At 41.5% G+C, this 19,063-nt stretch overlaps 1 protein-coding gene across 1 annotated transcript; it reads left to right on the top strand.

The window, feature by feature from the left end:
* Positions 1 to 180: 180 nt before the first annotated feature.
* Positions 181 to 13,163, top strand: septin10 (septin 10). Its single transcript, XM_052143155.1, has 10 exons — positions 181 to 318; positions 3,405 to 3,519; positions 3,656 to 3,851; positions 4,203 to 4,389; positions 7,363 to 7,524; positions 7,731 to 7,827; positions 8,020 to 8,188; positions 10,037 to 10,169; positions 12,352 to 12,536; positions 12,611 to 13,163. Exons 1-10 carry the CDS (start codon positions 289 to 291, stop codon positions 12,624 to 12,626), a joined length of 1,290 nt encoding a protein of 429 aa, XP_051999115.1. The 5' UTR covers positions 181 to 288; the 3' UTR covers positions 12,627 to 13,163.
* Positions 13,164 to 19,063: the final 5,900 nt, after the last annotated feature.

Below are 19,063 nucleotides of genomic sequence, written 5' to 3'. Positions count from 1 at the left end.
AGGTGTTATTTAGCGAAAATGCCTTTGACTTGTAGCTTTTTGTAGGGTTAAAATGAATATATTCGTATGGAAATGGCCAACAAAATATCCCGTACTCTAAAGTCGCCTTATTTTTGTCTATTACAATTCGCACAAATCCCCCCCCAGAGGCGGTTAAATGGTAAAGCAGCTGTTCCCAGTGGTTTGTCTGCTGGAAATTATTGGACGAGGCGGGTCACAGCAACTTTTGACTTTCGACTGAAAGTGAAGCTACATTTCTCCAAATATACGTGATTTTTCTGCGCGTAAATGGCATCATCTGATGTGGTTCGACAGATGGTACGTATGTGGACGATATATTGCCGGTTCTGAGTGTTTTTCTGGCTCAGTGACTGTGAAGTTTGGGAGAGTGGGAGTGAGTTGGCGTGCGCGCGCTGCTTGGGAGTGTCCCAGAACTATTTAACAACTATTTGTTCTCTCTAAATTATCAATCTCAATATGCACATTTGATTTATCAATCTAAATACATCAATCTTAAATTTGGATTGCATTTATAGTTGTATACAATATCCCTGGGATTTTTATTTTCATTTAAACCTGGAAATAAACACATTTTTGACATTTTGAAAAATTTACATTTCATTTGTGTATATTTCATCAGATTTATTAAACTATTTGACTATTTTCCACATTTTTGCGTATTTGTAAAGCAATCAAAACTTTGAAAACACAACTGGAGGAATGGGAATTATATGGTGATGACCAAAATGTTCAACAAATCAAATCTATTTGAGGATTAAAGAAATATTTAGTGTTCAATACAAGTTCAGGTCAATCGATAGCATTTGGTGCATAATGTTGATTACCAGAAAAATTTATTTAGACTTGTTCCTGCTTTTCTTTAAATCTGTGTCACAGTGAGACACTTTCAATGCAAGTCAATGGGGTTTAATCTGTAAACATTAAAATACTGTTTCAATAGTATAGACACAAGACATAAACAATATGTGTGTTAACATGATTTTACTGTCATTAAATCACTGACTAACCACATCTGTGGAAAGATATAGACAATTTACAACTTCGTTGCCATGACGATATAATGCCGTAAACCCTAAAGTGACTTTATAAATGACAATTTAACTTCCCGGCTCAAATAATACACAACAGAAAAAAGTAAATAAGTTTATACATTTGTAAATAAATTATAAGCTTCACATTTTTGCCTTTAAACCCTCCAAAAATCGCCCCATTGATTTCCATTGTGTCTCACTGGAATACACATTTATACTTTTTATTAAAAGGGGTCATGACATGACGAATAACATTTTCCTGGATTTGTTGACATATAAGAGGCCATTGTACTATAGAAACATACTGTAAGTTTCAGAACTCAAAACTTCCTCCTCACTGAAAAAAATAATATTTGTTGAGACTAAACGCGGTCGCTCACCGGATGAGAAGCGCCGCGTCGTGGCTAGGACATGGCACATGTATCAAACACAGGGCGCGGCGAAGCGATTCTCGTGCCAGACAGTGCCCACAAACGTTAGCAATGTTTTCCCATTTTTAAAGAACGAACAAGGCCAGAGTAAATAATGTATGTCTATTGATAATGATCTATTGGGTCGAATTTAATGGCAAATATACGAGTTGCGCTCCGTGGCAGAAATTTGAGCAGCCTAGGTGGGCGTGGCCGACAGACGCTGAGGAGCGGTGGAGGTTTGTGATTCTCTCATTGACATACATATGATTTGATATGAAGCCTCCGTAACGATCACGTCCGTAATGCGTGTTTCAAGAAACGAAGGGAGAGTAAAATGTAGATCCAAAGGAACAATTTAAAAGGGGTCCTTTGCTGAAAATGTTATTTTTCCATGTATGGTTGACATTTTCATGGAATGGCTCTTCCGTAGCCCCGCCCAGCAGGGAGAGAGAGCAGAGCAGCCAAGAGCAGAGAGCCAATCAGAACAGTGGGCGTGTACTCTGAAGTCTTAACCCTTGTGCATCCTTGTGGACATTTTTGGCTTTTTCAGTTTTTTTTTTGATAACTTTGTCTGTGTTAATGCTAACTGCATAAAATTTTCCACAGGTGTGAATTTTTATTGGAATTTTAATATTTTACCCTATTTTCTTTAAAAAAATACTTTTTGCACTAGTTACACAAAATACTCCCTCTTAGCGTCGTTTTGGACAAAAATGTCCCATTGAAACCCATTAAAACTGCGATTTTTAATCCCAGTGCCATTTAACTATAACATTATGCAATCTTGTTTAACATGTTTTCATTATGTTGGCAAGGCTTCAAAATTTACATTTTAAATATTTTTTACCAGATCGTGCCATTTTTTCAGGTTTGGCATATCATCGCTTTTGTTGTTGTTTTCTGCTGTTTTTGGCTTATGCATATTATAGAGCCAATTAGATACATTATGAATATATAATTGTGTGAGTGTGTTGGTATGGATTTCAGAGTGTGGTTTGTATGTGTCTGAGGCTCTAATAATACAAATAAAAAAAATTCTGTTTAGCATTTATTAAATTGAAAATAATTATAATTATTATATTTTTATAAAAAACAACAGTGGAATTATGTAAACAAACCGGCGTTTAAAGTGTTAAAATTCTGAAAATAAATGAATGTTTGGTAATTATGATTAGAACTGATTCTGGTTAAAATATAAGTCAGTGAAATTAGAAAAAAATATTATTCTATAATATTTTTATGACACTTTTTTGACATGGCCATTTTTGTCCATTATGGATCTGAGTGGTAGCTTTTTTTTAAATCTGATACTGCATAAAAAATATGAAAGCATCAAAATGAATGTTGTTGTTAATCATTGACATATCCGAGGCTCTAATAATCAGAGAAAAAAATTCTGCTTAGCATCTATTAAATTGAAAATAATTACTATTTTTCATTTTTTCCTAAAAAACAACAGTGGCATTATGTAAACAAACCGGCGTTTAAAGGGTTAAAATTCTGAAAATGAATGAATGTTTGGTCATTATGATTAGAGCTGATGCTGGTTAAAAAAATGATGTCAGTGAAAGTGGAAAAAAATATAAATCTATAATATTTTTATGACAGTTTTTGGACATGGCCATTTTTGTCCATAATGAACCTATGTGTAACTTTTTTTAATTGATGCACAAGGGTTAAAGGAGAAACGACACCAAAACTGAGCGTTTCTGACAGGGGGTTGGAATCGGAGGAAAATGATCAGATTTTTGTGCAAAAAACTTCACTAATATTAAAAGTGCACCACGAGGAACCTATTAAAATAAAAAAATGCACATCCATAGAACAAAAAGACCATTGTTGCACTTGTTGACAAACAGAGGCTTGATCTGCATTAAATGCCAGTGGTCAGTGTGAGGGCGACTGTGGGCTTTCATGATGGGCTTTCTCTTCTTCGCAGGACAAGAACGCCCGTCCGCTGGGTTTATCGGGCCATGTTGGCTTTGACAGTCTGCCAGATCAACTGGTGAACAAATCCACTAATCAGGGCTTCTGCTTCAACATTCTGTGCATTGGTAAGAATGAAGTACAACAGTAAACATTTTGACGGCTCAAGGACTTTAATACGACATTAAAATAAGCAACTTAATATTGTACATGGGAAATGTAATGAAATTGATGCAGGTGAACTAGTAACTCCCGCTTCTCTAGGTGAAACTGGCATTGGAAAATCCACGTTGATGGACACTCTCTTCAACACCAATTTTGAGAATTTCGAGTCTTCCCATTTTGAGCCGAAGGTGAAGTTGCGAGCGCAGACGTATGATCTTCAGGAGAGCAACGTTCGGCTCAAGCTCACTGTGGTTAATACTGTTGGATTTGGAGATCAGATGAACAAGCAGGAGAGGTTGGTGGTTCCGTACATGTTATTTCGAACATCTGATGTTCTTGTGTTGAAGCGTTCAAGCTGAATTCATACATGAAGTGTGTAATTGATGCATAACTAATGGCACCATAAAGGCCAGACATGATAACAATGGCTGAACCAATGGTGTGAGATTAGGGTGGGGCTACCTGTTTTTCGACCAATGGAAGACAGGCGAGGGTTTGAAACTTGTTTTCATCTCTGGTTTGGTGCAAAAACGACTCTTCCGCTTTATTGCAGAAAGGTTTCACCACATTAAGTGTAAACATTTTCTTTTCTGTAAGTTTGAATCTCGCTATAATATTGAATCTCTCTCTGTGTGAATGTTTTCAGTTACCAGCACATTGTGGATTACATTGACACTCAGTTTGAATCGTACTTACAAGAGGAGCTGAAGATCAAACGCTCTCTTCATAACTACCACGACTCCAGAATCCACGCCTGCCTCTATTTCATTGCACCCTCCGGACACTCGCTCAAATCCTTAGATCTGGTGACCATGAAGAAGCTGGACAGTAAGGTGAGCCTGTCGTCACACTTTTGGCATGTTTTCCACAAAGGTTTTGTCTGAAATGAAAGGGTACCTTTCCGGTGTGGGCATGAAATGCCACCTTCAAGTCCTCCCAGGGAAATAATAATTACAAAGTGAACTTTATAGCTTTTTTGCTTGTAACTTCAAAAAACATAAACCAAAGATATAATATCACATATGATTATTTAGAGTCTGTGATTATCTTTCAAACGAGTCCACACACAAGATAATCAGATGTATAGATCATTAGATAATCCACATGAAGCACAATGTTACATATGACCACCAGGAGATGGCACCAAATACACGACACAGACTCAATGATGACTCAAATGACACAGAATGAAACTCACTCTGTGAAATCTCATGACTAAAATCATGTGTGCATGCTATGCAAACCTTTAGTCATTGTTGTGTTTGCATGTGTAATTAGTTCTTATGTACAATTATTATCTTTTATTTGTTTGGAGATGTTTTTGGACACTATGATCAATTATATTTGTAATGTTGGAACTTTTGATTGCTTTGTCGAATCAACACAAATGTTTCTCAGATACAGTCGACATGATTGAGAACAAAAGCAGATTTTCGGAGCCGCATTATTTACACTCAGAGATATATAATGGCAACTAAGGAAAAAAGTAAATTTTTGGCTCATTTATTTATTTTAATTTTTCAACAGTTTCTTAGGCCGAGACTTTCAGAATGTATCATCTGTATCATTAAAAAAAAAAGAAGTTTTCTTTACAATGATACCAATCACTTGACCCTCCTTGTTTTTTATTTTAATTGTGGGTATACCACTGAAACAGGAAATCTTTAAAACACATGTGAGCATATCTTGTCTCACGAATCATAAGGGAGTGTTAAATTAGATTGGTATTAGTGTTCAATTTCAGTTGCAAAAATAGCATTTAGATTTAAAGGAATATTCTGTGTTCAATACAAGGTAAGTTTGATTGACAGCATTTGTGGCATAATGTTGATTAAGTCAATGGGGTTTAATCTGTAAACATTAAAATACTGTTTCAACAGTATAGACACAAGACATGAACAATATGTGTGTTAACATGATTTTACATCTGTGTGAAGTTGTATCTGATTTTACTACTTCGTTGCCATGACGATGTAATGCCGTAAACCCTAAAACGATCATAAAAACAACAAATTAAACAACTTTACAGCTCAAATAATACACAGATTTTAACAGAACAATTAATGCAAGTACTTTTATAAAATTATAAGTAGGTCCAGTGGGAATCTGTGCAAGCAGAAAACTACAGATTTCCACAGAATTGCGACTTATGTCATCAACCCCTTAAACTCAATGGGGGGCGTTATATCGCAAAAAAAGTTTAAACTTAAAACATTAAATCCATAAGTCAGGCATATGAGGTCTTGTTTGAAAGTTTCAAATCTGAACTTTTCGGAGATAACATCACTTCTGCATTTATGTTACTTAAAATGGCAAAATAAGCCCTCAAAACATTCACGTTGAAAATCAGCGCCCTCTAGAGGTAACTGGTAGAAATATTTATATGAAAATAAAAGTCCTTTATATGGCACATAAATGGACAAGTCATATATTAAATGAAAGCGCTGTCATGAAACTGTACAGTTAAATGTGTGCCCTAATAACTGTTCAAAAGATTCAAATACAATAAAAGTCATTGAATACAAACGTCTCTTTTATGCTCTAATAACAGCTGCTTTAAGCCACAACTTTAATTTTGCCTTATTTCTTTATTTATTTTAACTTTAATGACACTTAAATTGAGCTTGTAGTCCACTCAGAGGCCGAGATATTCAATGAGATAATGAGGGTGTTGCTTGAACTGAACATTAGACTGAATGTCTATGGACGAGCACATCTGTGAGGACTAAAGTGTGTTAGAGCGCCCCCTACAGTTCACATCTGTGAGGGGTAAAATGTGTTAGAGCGCCCCCTACAGTTCACATCTGTGAGGGGTATAATGTGTTAGAGCGCCCCCTACAGTTCACATCTGTGAGGGGTATAATGTGTTAGAGCGCCCCCTACAGTTCACATCTGTGAGGGGTAAAATGTGTTAGAGCGCCCCTACAGTTCACATCTGTGAGGGGTATAATGTGTTAGAGCGCACCCTACAGTTCACATCTGTGAGGGGTATAATGTGTTAGAGCCCCCTACAGTTCACATCTGTGAGGGGTATAATGTGTTAGAGCCCCCTACAGTTCACATCTGTGAGGGGTAAAATGTGTTAGAGCCCCCTACAGTTCACATCTGTGAGGGGTAAAATGTGTTAGAGCGCCCCTACAGTTCACATCTGTGAGGGGTATAATGTGTTAGAGCTCCCCTACAGTTCACATCTGTGAGGGGTATAATGTGTTAGAGCCCACCTACAGTTCACATCTGTGAGGGGTAAAATGTGTTAGAGCCCCCTACAGTTCACATCTGTGAGGGGTAAAATGTGTTAGAGCCCCCTACAGTTCACATCTGTGAGGGGTATAATGTGTTAGAGCTCCCTACAGTTCACATCTGTGAGGGGTATAATGTGTTAGAGCCCCTACAGTTCACATCTGTGAGGGGTATAATGTGTTAGAGCGCCCCCTACAGTTCACATCTGTGAGGGGTATAATGTGTTAGAGCGCCCCCTACAGTTCACGTCTGTATATTGTGATGGAATGTGATTGAGAAAACATAATTTTTCAAGTGTGTTCTGCCATCTAGTGGAATAAAATGAGACTTTTCAAAGTGAGATAGAGTGAACAGAACCAGAATTACATGTTTACAAATTAAATAAATAAATAAATAAATATATATATATATATATCCTCCTGAGACCCTTGATCTACGATCACTCGTTGCTCTCAGTAACGCAGAAGGAATGTTTGAAATGTTTTGTTCCTTCATGCTCGATGTGTATATATGAACCTCAGTGTTATTCTGTTTCATCGAGTCTGATCTGCTTCTGTTCTCCGCAGGTCAACATCATTCCCGTCATCGCTAAAGCCGACACCATCTCCAAGAGCGAGTTGCACAAATTCAAGATCAAGATCATGAGCGAACTCGTCAGCAACGGCGTGCAGATTTACCAGTTTCCAATCGATGATGAAACGGTGGCGAAGATCAACACGGCAATGAACGTGAGTTCAGGAGACACTCAAATCATCTTTTCAAACACGTGTATTTCAGAATTGATTAGATGGTTGGGGGGTTGGGGGGGGGGGGATTAAGCGATGCATTGCAATTCTTTCTCAAACGATTCTGAATCGATTCCCAAACAAATCAGAATCGTTTCTGAGTTCAGTTTGTCTCTGCTGTGAGGTCTGAAACGGTTTTGCATTTCCAGGGTCATCTTCCGTTCGCTGTTGTCGGGAGCACAGAGGAGGTGAACATTGGGAACAAAATGGTGAAAGCGAGACAGTATCCCTGGGGAGTCGTGCAGGGTGAGAGTCATTTATTAGGATCCTCACTCCAGTGGAACTGAAGTATATTGTGAAATATCACCCAACACAAGTCTGTTTTAATATCGCAAATCATCATAAACGCTTGTAAATCTTGTATAAGGACAGATTTAATTTAAAGACTAGATTGGATAAATGCATTATTATGAGACCGAGTGTGTTCTGATGTTTCAGTGGAGAACGAGAACCACTGCGACTTTGTGAAGCTTCGTGAGATGTTGATCTGCGTGAACATGGAGGATCTCCGTGAACAGACGCACACGCGGCATTACGAGCTCTACAGACGCTGTAAACTGGAGGAGATGGGCTTTAAAGACACGGACCCAGAGTGCAAACCTGTCAGGTGCTCAAACACGCACACGCCTTTACATCCGTTGCACACACACTTGTTGGTTATAGAATTAGTCCACTAATAATAGACTTAATCTACTAATAATAGACTTAATCTGGGTTTGTGAAAATCATTTACACATTATCGTCATTGCTCACCATCAAACACGCATGACTTTCTTTCATCTGTGGAAAACGAGGAGAAGTTTAAGAATGTTAATGATGCTGAAAGTCTCTATTTGTGTTTCCAGTTGATTTCCTGTTTCACTAACTCTTCTGTCTCTTAACGTTGTTGACGAGTTGGAAGAGTGGAGCATGGGAAGTGTTTACTTAACCTCATTCACAAAGACATTCCACAGATTTCTTCTCAGCTGCCAGAAAATGACACTGAACTCTAAAACAAGCCTCAGGGGGAATTCTCAGCTAATAAACGCTCTTTTGGTTTTTTCTTTCCTCCCCAATTTGGAAACACCCAATTCCCAATGCGCTCCAAGCCCTCGTGGTGGCGTAGTGACTCGCCTCAATCCGGGTGGAGGATAATGAATCTCAGTTGCCTCCACGTCTGAGACCGTCAATCCGCGCATCTTATCACATGACTTGTTGAGTGCGTTACCGTGGAGACGTAGCGCATGTGGAGGCTTCACGCTATTCTCCGCGGCATCCACGCACAACTCACCACACGCCCCACCGAGAGCGAGAACCACATTATAGCGAACACGAGGAGGTTACCCCATGTGACTCTACCCTCCCTAGCAACCGGGCCAATTTGGTTGCTTAGGAGACCTGACTGGAGTCACTCAGCACACGCCCACCGAGAGCGAGAACCACATTATAGCGAACACGAGGAGGTTACCCCATGTGACTCTAACCCTCCCTAGCAACCGGGCCAATTTGGTTGCTAAGGAGACCTGACTGGAGTCACTCAGCACACGCCCACCGAGAGCGAGAACCACATTATAGCGACCACAATGTGGTTAGACGTGACTGGGAAGAAGGCGTGCTGTGTGACTCCAGTCAGGTCTCCTTAGCAACCAAATTGGTCCGGTTGCTAGGGAGGGTTAGAGTCACATGGGGTAACCTCCTCGTGGTTCTCGCTCTCGGTGGGGCGTGTGGTGAGTTGTGCGTGAAGCCTCCACACACGCTACGTCTCCACGGTAACGCACTCAACAAGTCATGTGATAAGATGCGCGGATTGAGATTCGTCCTCCGCCACCCAGATTGAGGTGAGTCGCTATGCCACCATGAGGGCTTAGAGCACATTGGGAATTGGGCGTTCCAAATTGGGAGAAAAAGGGAAACGTTTCGACGTTTTTTTTTTTTCAAAATTTTTGAATATGTGATTAAAGTTTGGTCTGTTACAGTTTGACGCGTTTTTGTTTTGTTGCACATTATCATCAACTAAAAGATATAATTTTCGTTGATTTAAAATGATATGCCATTTTAGTCAGTAAGTTCAAAATTCATGAATACGACACGATGAAATATTTACAAATTTTAAAGGATGTTTTAGTTTTACATTTTTTACAATGACAGAAAAACAAAAAATGTAACACTTGTTGGGAAGAAAAAAAATCAATTTCCTGTTGCATCGCAATTCTTAAATAACTCTGTACGATCAAGCGTAACAAAAACATTTAAATAATCAGAACTTTATATTAATAGTAATTATGATTTGGAAAGTCATAATAAAAGATTACAATTACATGCAAGTGCCATGCGTCTATTTGCAGCGACATTTAAACCCTAAAAGAATTTAAATCAAAATTGGATCAAATTGTGAGGATATACTGCTGATTTAGTTCATTATTGAATGTGAATAAAACTGTTTAACTGAAGTTGTTGTTTCTCTTCATGTGTGCAGTCTTCAGCAGACGTATGAGGCGAAGCGGCAGGAGTTTCTGGGCGAGTTACAGCGGCGCGAGGAGGAAATGAGACAAACGTTTGTCCAGAGAGTGAAAGAGAAAGAGGCTGAGCTTAAAGATGCTGAGAGAGAGGTATCATACACAAAAATACAATCATGTTCACACACCCACAGACATTATATATACATAAAGTTATATAGGGAAAATATAAGGTTAGGATGGGCAGAATGAGTTTTGCCGTATGAATAATTTTGTCACAGAATTGTGTATATATTGCTGTAATTATTTTAACTGGGAATTCAACTTAATAATGGATTGTATTGGGTCAGAAGTTCACATGCACTAAGTTAACAGTGCCTTTACGCAGCTTGGAAAATTCCAGAAAATTATGTCATGCCTTTAGACAATTAGCTTCTAATTGGAGGTGTACCTGTGGATGTATTTTAAGGCCTACCTTCAAACTCAGTGCCTCTTTGATTGACATCATGGGAAATCAAAAGAAATCAGCCGAGACCTCAGAAAAACATTGTGGACATCCACAAGTCTGGTTCATCCTTGGGAGCAATTTCCAAACTCCTGAAGGTGCCACGTTCATCTGTACAAACAATAGTACGCAAGTATAAACACCATGTGACCACACAGTCATCACACCGCTCAGGAAGGAGACGCATTCTGTCTCCTAGAGATGAACGTAGTTTGTGTGAAAAGTGCAAATCAATCCCAGAACAACAGCAAAGGACCTTGTGAAGATGCTGGAGGAAACAGGTGGACGAGTATCTAGATCCACAGCAAAACCAGTCCTATATGGACATCACCTGAAAGGCTCAGCAAGGAAGAAGCCGCTGCTCCAAAACCACCATAAAAAAGCCCAAAGTGCACATGGGGACAAAGATCTTACTTTAGGAGAAATGTCCTCTGGTCTGATGACACACCATTGAACTGTTTGGCCATAATGACCATCGTTATGTTTGGAGGGAAAAGGGGGAGGGTTGGAAGTGAAGCATGGGGGTGCAGCATCATGTTGTGGGGGTGCTGCAGGAGGGACGGGTGCACTTCACTAAATAGATGATGACATCATGAGGAAGGAACATTATGTGGATATATTGAAGCAACATCTCAAGACATCAGACAGGAAGTTAAAGCTCGGTCACAAATGGGTCTTCCAAATGGACAATGACCCCAATCTGTGCGCTCGGTCAGGTTCAACAGATCCTGTAGCAACTCTAGGATTACTTCCTTCTGTTCCTTCAGTCAGTCCTTTGATCCTTATATTACACCGTCTGGAGTAATGGTGCGTTCACATACAATGCGAATCGAGCGTTTCACGCAGCGCGATTACATACAAAGGCAATGCAAAGACGCGGAGTGAGGCACGAATGACGCAAAACTAAATCGTTTCAGTCGCGAAAGCCTATCAGCATTGAGATTGTCCGGATGTCACTGACGTAGTAGCAGAAGAAATATGGAAAAATGGACGATAAAATGGTTGTAGCGGTGTGTGGGCGCCCGGAATTGTACGACACAACGTCAGGGTATCTGGGACATCCACAACCGATACAGAGCAGCAATCGCTGATATCGGCCATGGTTGATGGCTGAAAGATAAGTTGTCGTAGAAGCCCCTTCTCCTGTACTTTTCCGGAAGAGTACGGGGAATACTCGCAGTTTCGCAAATAATTTTTCCATGTTGTATGTGAACGCACCATAACTCTCCAAGCGCTCATGTTTCCCGGCTAGGGTCTCGATCTCAGCGCCTAAATGCCTGTAAGGTGGCTTCCAGACAGGGCTGAACTGGGAAGAGAAATCGGCCCGTGATTATACATAGCAACTGGCCCAAAAGTTGTTCGGGGGTGTTCGCTGTTCTTTTCTACATATCATGGCGCCGTTTTGTGGTCCATTATGCGGCGGCTCATTTTTGCTTATCACGGCCCATTCAGCACGTTTCGCTGCCAACCCACCGGCCCGCTCGGTTCTCCTGCTGGCCAGTCCGCCCCTGATTGGCACCAAAGTGCGTCGGGCCACCGGGAAAATGCCCGTTATGCCAGATTACCAGTCCAGCCCTGATTCCAGATCTCGAAGAGCGGATCTATGAGTATCTGTCGTGGTCCGTAGGCTCATCAACGATGTCCTCCACCAGGACTTGCCTGCCTTTCAGTGACTGGGAACACAAAATGTGTCCGCACAAACAAACACAACACAAGGGTTAATGAACTATTTGCTAATGCACATTTGTTGATAATCCAGTAAATGAGATAAAACGTGCTTCACCTCATTACTTAATAACACGTTGTTCCTCATGTTGCGTGTATGTGCAGTTGCAAGGGAAGTTCGAGCAGCTGAAGCGACTGCATGCAGATGAGAAGAGCAAACTGGAGGACAAACGCAGGAGTCTGGAGGAGGAGATGAGCGCGTTCACCAAACGCAAAGCTGCAACGGAGCTGCTACAGGCGCAGTCCTTCAACGCCAGCACCAACAACAAGAAAGACAAAGATCGCAAGAAGTGAGTATGATGAGAATGACATCATAATCATGACGGAGAGTCGCTTTCTCAAACCTCTTTTGTTTGTTCGACAGCTCTGGATTCATGTGACGAGTGAGACGACCTTGAGCCTGATTCACTACTTTAAGCCATCGTGGAATCGTTACGAAATATTGATGCGTTATATCATGTTTTTAATGCACATTGCATCCGGTTGTTTCTCTAAGTATTAAAGTAGTTTACTGTAAGACAATACAGACGCACCAGCATATCAGTGGCTGTTTGCATTCACTTTAAAGCTTCATGGTACTGTATTTACTGCACACAAGTCACGATTGGTCCCTTTGAAGAGTCCTCACGTCTCTACATATCACTTTGGTTTGTGTCTAGACTATGGAAATAATATTCGGAAGAAAATGAATGCAAAGATGACGCTAATCTATTATTTTTACCGGCAGACTTGTGTTTTTTACTAGCTTGTGGAGGGATAAAAACATGAATTAAAAACTATACTTTAGTAATTTACTACGAATAAATGTTGAGCTTGTTGCATTTATCTTCCACATTTTATACTCGTATGTTACATGTATTTAAACAGTGTTATTTTGGATGATGTTTTAACCAAATAAACGCATGTATTTTTCTGCATTTCCTGTGATAGCATTGGTCACGTCAAGCTTGTCATGTTATTATTATGCAGAAGTAACCAGTTGTACGTGTTGCCGTATATAAGTCTTGGCTATTCTTTTAAAACGGTGTGTTTTTATATGTATTGCATGACCCTGTTTTCTTCAATTGTGTGTTACTGTAGGTGATTTTTGTTTTATATGTTGCCACGTCAATTCGCTTTTAATCACAAACAGTCAGTACCAGTCAGTATCTGGTGTGGCAGCAGCTTCATTAAGTACTGCAGCGCATCTCCTCCTCATGGACTGCACCAGATGTGCCCGTTCTTGCGGTGAGATGTTCCCCACTCTTCCAGCAAGGCACATGCAAGTTCCCGGATATTTCTGGGGGGAATGGCCCTAGTCCTCACCCTCTGATCCAACAGGTCCCAGACGTGCTCAATGAGATTGAGATCCGGACTCTTCACTGGCCATGGCAGAACACTGACATTCCTGTCTCGTGTGTGTGTGTGTGAGAGAGAGAGAGTGCGAGTGTGTGCAAGTTTTTGTGTGTGTGTGTGAGAGAGAGAGAAACTGTGTGTGTGTGTGTGTGTGTGTGTGTGTGTGTGTGTGTGAGAGAGAGAAACTGTGTGTGTGTGTGAGAGAGAGAAACTGTGTGTGTGTGTGTGTGTGTGTGTGTGAGAGAGAGAGAGTGCGAGTGTGTGAGAGAGAGAGAGAGAAACTGTGTGTGTGTGAGAGAGAGAGAAACTGTGTGTGTGTGTGAGAGAGAGAGAAACTGTGTGTGTTGTGTGTGTGAGAGAGAGAGAAACTGTGTGTGTGTGTGAGAGAGAGAGTGCGAGTGTGTGTGTGTGTGAGAGAGAGAGAAACTGTGTGTGTGTGTGTGAGAGAGAGAGAGAAACTGTGTGTGTGTGTGTGAGAGAGAGAGTGCGAGTGTGTGTGTGTGTGAGAGAGAGAGAGAAACTGTGTGTGAGAGAGAGAGAGTGCTTGTGTGTGTGTGAGAGAGAGAAACTGTGTGTGTGTGTGAGAGAGAGAGAAACTGTGTGTGTTGTGTGTGTGAGAGAGAGAGAAACTGTGTGTGTGTGTGTGAGAGAGAGAGTGCAGTGTGTGTGTGTGAGAGAGAGAGAGAAACTGTGTGTGAGAGAGAGAGTGCTTGTGTGTGTGTGAGAGAGAGAAACTGTGTGTGTGAGAGAGAGAGAGAGAAACTGTGTGTGTGAGAGAGAGAGAAACTCTGTTATAATTATTTGGGTCTGACAATCTCAGCTTCTGCAAAATTTGACACTGCAATAAAAGATCTGACTGATAAAGCACGTAGGGCTTATTACAGTATAAGAAAACCCCTGTTCAAATTTAACCCACCCATTAAACTGTGGCTGAAAATCTTTGACAGCATCATAAAACCCATCCTTCTTTACGGCTGTGAAATCTGGGGCCCCAAATTTAAACTAAATTACGAATCCTGGGACAAAAGCCCCGCTGAAATTTTCCACCTTGAGTTCTGCAAGAACATCCTGGGAACTCACAGAAACGCTCCAAGCCTGGGTTGCCGGGCAGAATTAGGCAGATTCCCTCTGCTCTCTGAAATCCAGAAGAGAGCCGTGAAGTTCTGGTTCTATTTGTCAGACGCACCTCCAGATAATTACCATCACTGTGCCTTTACACACAGGACAGGACACCCAGAGAGTGACCCTATGCACTATTTAGTACAAAATATCAGCTAAATTCCTCCATCCAGTTCAGATTGGCCAAACTGAAACAGACAGACAGAATAACGCAGGAAGAATACATTCACGATTGGCAGCACAAAGTCACACAAGTACATAAATTAAACTACTTCCACAGAATTAAGACGGATTATAAATTGGCACCATATTTGATCCATATTAAAGATTATAGACAAAGAAAGCTACTGTCAAAGTATCGTCTGAGTGAGCACAGTCTGTCTGTAGAGACGGGTCGACACGGACAGAACCGAGACCCAGAGAGGACAGACTGTGTTCACACTGCACTGAAGGAGTCTGTAGAGACGGGTCGACACGGACAGAACCGGAGACCCAGAGAGGACAGACCGTGTTCACACTGCACTGAAGGAGTCTGTAGAGACGGGTCGACACGGACAGAACCGGAGACCCAGAGAGGACAGACTGTGTTCACACTGCACTGAAGGAGTCTGTAGAGGCGGGTCGACCACGGACAGAACCGGAGACCCAGAGAGGACAGACCGTGTTCACACTGCACTGAAGGAGTCTGTAGAGACGGGTCGACACAGACAGAACCGGAGACCCAGAGAGGACAGACTGTGTTCACACTGCACTGAAGGAGTCTGTAGAGACGGGTCGACACGGACAGAACCGGAGACCCAGAGAGGACAGACCGTGTTCACACTGCACTGAAGGAGTCTGTAGAGACGGGTCGACACGGACAGAACCGGAGACCCAGAGAGGACAGACTGTGTTCACACTGCACTGAAGGAGTTGTGGAGGATGAACTTCACTTCCTCACTCACTGCAGTAAATATGAGACCATTAGAAACACTCACTTTACACAAATAGCTCATATTCTACCTGAATTCCAGGACATAAATGACGTAGACAAACTCTCGTATCTAATGGGAGAGAAAGTGGAGTGTGTTCAGCTGCAGCGCAGTATGTGTCGTCCTGTCATCACATGAGGGCGAGAGACTGACCCCTCATCAGATTACACCTCTATTCAAACTCATATTTTAATTGATTTGTTTTTTGTTTTTTTCTTCTCCTTCCTTATTGCTCTCTGTTTTTCACTTTGTCGTTTGTACTTATTTTTATTTGTTTATTATTATCATTATTATTCATTTATTGTATATACATGTTGTTGTTTTTTTTATGTTTGTAATGTGTTTATTACTGCTTTGGCAACATTGTACACTGTATACAGTCATGCCAATAAAGCTCATTTGAATTGAATTGAATTGAATTGAGAGAGAGAGTGTGTGTGTGTGTGTGTGTGTGTAGAGAGAGAGAAACTGTGTGTGTGTGTGTGTGTGTGTAGAGAGAGAGAGTGTGTGTGTGTGTGTGTGTGTGAGAGAGAGAGAGACTGTGTGTGTTGTGTGTGAGAGAGAGAGAGTTAGTGCAAGTTTGTAGTGTGTGTGAGAGAGAGATGCTGTGTGTGAGAGAGAAACAGGTGTGTGTGTTATGTGTGTGAGAGAGAGAGCTGTGTGTGTGAGACAGAGAGATACTGTGTGTGTGTGAGAGAGAGACTGTGTGTGAGAGAGAGAGCTGTGTGTGTAGAGAGAGAAGCAGAGTGTGTGTGTAGAGAGAGAAGACTGTGTGTGTGTGAGAGAGAGAGTGTGTGTGTGTGTGTGAGAGAGAAGCTGTGTGTGAGACAGAGAGTACTGTGTGTGTGTGAGAGAGAGAGACTGTGTGTGAGAGAGAGAGAGAAACTGTGTGTGTGTGTGTGAGAGAGAGAGTGTGTGAGACAAGATACTGTGTGTGTGTAGAGAGAGAGAAACTGTGTGTAGAGAGAGAAAGATGTGTGTGTGTGTGTGTGAGAGAGAGAAACTGTGTGTGTGTGTGAGAGAGAAAGCTGTGTGTGTGTGTGTGTGAGAGAGAGAGAAACAGGGTGTGTGTGTGTGAGAGAAGCAGTGTGTGTGTGTAGAGAGAGAAACTGTGTGTGTGTGTGAGAGAGAGAGAGAAACAGTGTGTGTGTGTGTGAGAGAAAGCTATGTGTGTGTGTGTGTGTGAGAGAAACTGTGTGTGTGTGAGAGAAAGCTGTGTGTGTGTGTAGAGAGAAAGCTAGTGTGTGTGTGTGTGTGAGAGAAAGCTGTGTGTGTGTGTGAGAGAGAAGCTGTGTGTGTGTGTGTAGAGAGAGAAACTGTGTGTGTGTGTGAGAGAGAGAATGTGTGTGTGTGTGAGAGAGAGAGAAACTGTGTGTGTGTGTGTGAGAGAGAGAGAAACTGTGTGTGTGTGTGTGAGAGAGAGAGAAACTGTGTGTGTGTGTGAGAGAGAGAGAAACTGTGTGTGTGAGAAAGCTGTGTGTGAGAGAGAGAGAAACTGTGTGTGTGAGAGAGAACTGTGTGTGTGAGAGAGAGAGAGACTGTGTGTGTGAGAAAGCTGTGTGTGAGAGAGAGAGAGAAACTGTGTGTGAGTGAGTAGAGAGAGAGAGAGAAACTGTGTGTGTGAGAGAGAGAGAATGCATGTGAGAGAAAGCTGTGTGTGTGTGTGAGAGAGAGAAATGCTGTGTGTGTGTGAGAGAAACAGGGTGTGTGTGTTGTGTGTGTGAGAGAGAGAAACTGTGTGTGTGAGACAGAGAGATACTCTGTGTGTGTGAGAGAGAGAAACTGTGTGTGAGAGAGAGAGAGAAACTGTGTGTGTGAGAGAGAGAGAGAGAAACAGGGTGTGTGTGTGTGTGAGAGAGAGAGAAACTGTGTGTGTGTGTGTGAGAGAGAGAGAGTGCAGAGTGTGTGTGTGTGTGAGAGAGAGAGAAACTGTGTGTGTGTGTGTGAGAGAGAGAGAGAAACTGTGTGTGAGAGAGAGAGAGAAACTGTGTGTGTGAGAGAGAGAGAGAGAAACAGGGTGTGTGTGTGTGTGTGAGAGAGAGAGAAACTGTGTGTGTGTGTGAGAGAGAGAGAGAGAGAGAAACTGTGTGTGTGTGTGTGTGAGAGAGAGAAACTGTGTGTGTGAGACAGAGATACTGTGTGTGTGTGAGAGAGAGAGAAACTGTGTGTGTGAGAGAGAGAGAAACTGTGTGTGTGAGAGAGAGAGAGAAACAGGGTGTGTGTGTGTGTGAGAGAGAGAGAAACTGTGTGTGTGTGTGAGAGAGAGAGAGAGAAACTGTGTGTGTGTGTGTGTGAGAGAGAAACTGTGTGTGTGTGTGAGAGAGAGAAACTGTGTGTGTGTGTGAGAGAGAGAGAAACTGTGTGTGTGTGTGAGAGAGAGAGAGAAACTGTGTGTGTGTGTGAGAGAGAGAGAGAAACTGTGTGTGTGTGTGAGAGAGAGAGAAACTGTGTGTGTGTGTGTGAGAGAGAGAAAGAAACTGTGTGTGTGTGTGTGAGAGAGAGAGAAACTGTGTGTGTGTGTGTGAGAGAGAGAAACTGTGTGTGTGTGTGTGAGAGAGAGAAAACTGTGTGTGTGTGTGTGTGAGAGAGAGAAACTGTGTGTGTGTGTGTGAGAGAGAGAAAGAAACTGTGTGTGTGTGTGAGAGAGAGAAACTGTGTGTGTGTGTGAGAGAAACTGTGTGTGTGTGAGAGAGAGAGAAACTGTGTGTGTGTGAGAGAGAGAGAAACTGTGTGTGTGTGTGAGAGTCATCAAACTGTGCAACTCAGTTTGATGTTGTCACCTTCGATGATACTTTTGAGGAAGCAAACAACAACTTCATACTAAACAAAAATTACAAAAATTGTTCTTCTTTCGAGATACATCAGATTTCTCTAAGTATTATTATTCATGTTTCTCATCACATTCACTCACAGATACGAGTGCATTATAACTCATCGGTTCAGTTTAAATCAAAAGCATTTATTGCTCAAATGTACTTTACATTAAACAAACTAAACGAAGCACATCATCATAATCAGTATAAGATCATGTGTAAATGAATACAATGTCAAATACCAGATAGCAAGTCCTTGAGGAAATATTCCCCAACATCTCCAGCACAGTATCATAAATATGAGTCTTTATATACTATATATACCTCTTTCTTCAATGTAGTGTAAAAGTCCTTCCTTAAAGGGACAGTTCACCCCCAAAATATCTACTCACCCTCATGCTGTTCCAAACCTGTTGGTCTGTCTCTGTTTTTTTGGGGTGTGTGTAACAGCATCCGTGTTTGGAACGACATGAGTGTGAGTAACTGATGACAGAATTATTTTGTGTGTACTATCGCTTCAGGGGTTTTTCATTGGCACACGGGTACGATCATCATCTCCAACATGGAGACCGACGTGTG

This window comes from Xyrauchen texanus, chromosome 14, assembly GCF_025860055.1.
Source record: "Xyrauchen texanus isolate HMW12.3.18 chromosome 14, RBS_HiC_50CHRs, whole genome shotgun sequence".
NCBI lineage: Eukaryota > Metazoa > Chordata > Actinopteri > Cypriniformes > Catostomidae > Xyrauchen > Xyrauchen texanus.
The sequence above is the reverse complement of the archived record's forward strand: the minus strand, read 5'-3'. Positions and strand labels throughout refer to the sequence as shown.

Bases quoted from the DNA above. Each gene is read 5' to 3' on its own strand.
- septin10 (XM_052143155.1), top strand. From the start codon at position 289: ATGGCATCATCTGATGTGGTTCGACAGATG. The intron at 3,520-3,655 runs GTAAGAATGAAG...CCGCTTCTCTAG, and splicing joins CTTCAACATTCTGTGCATTG to GTGAAACTGGCATTGGAAAA. The intron at 4,390-7,362 runs GTGAGCCTGTCG...TGTTCTCCGCAG, and splicing joins TGAAGAAGCTGGACAGTAAG to GTCAACATCATTCCCGTCAT.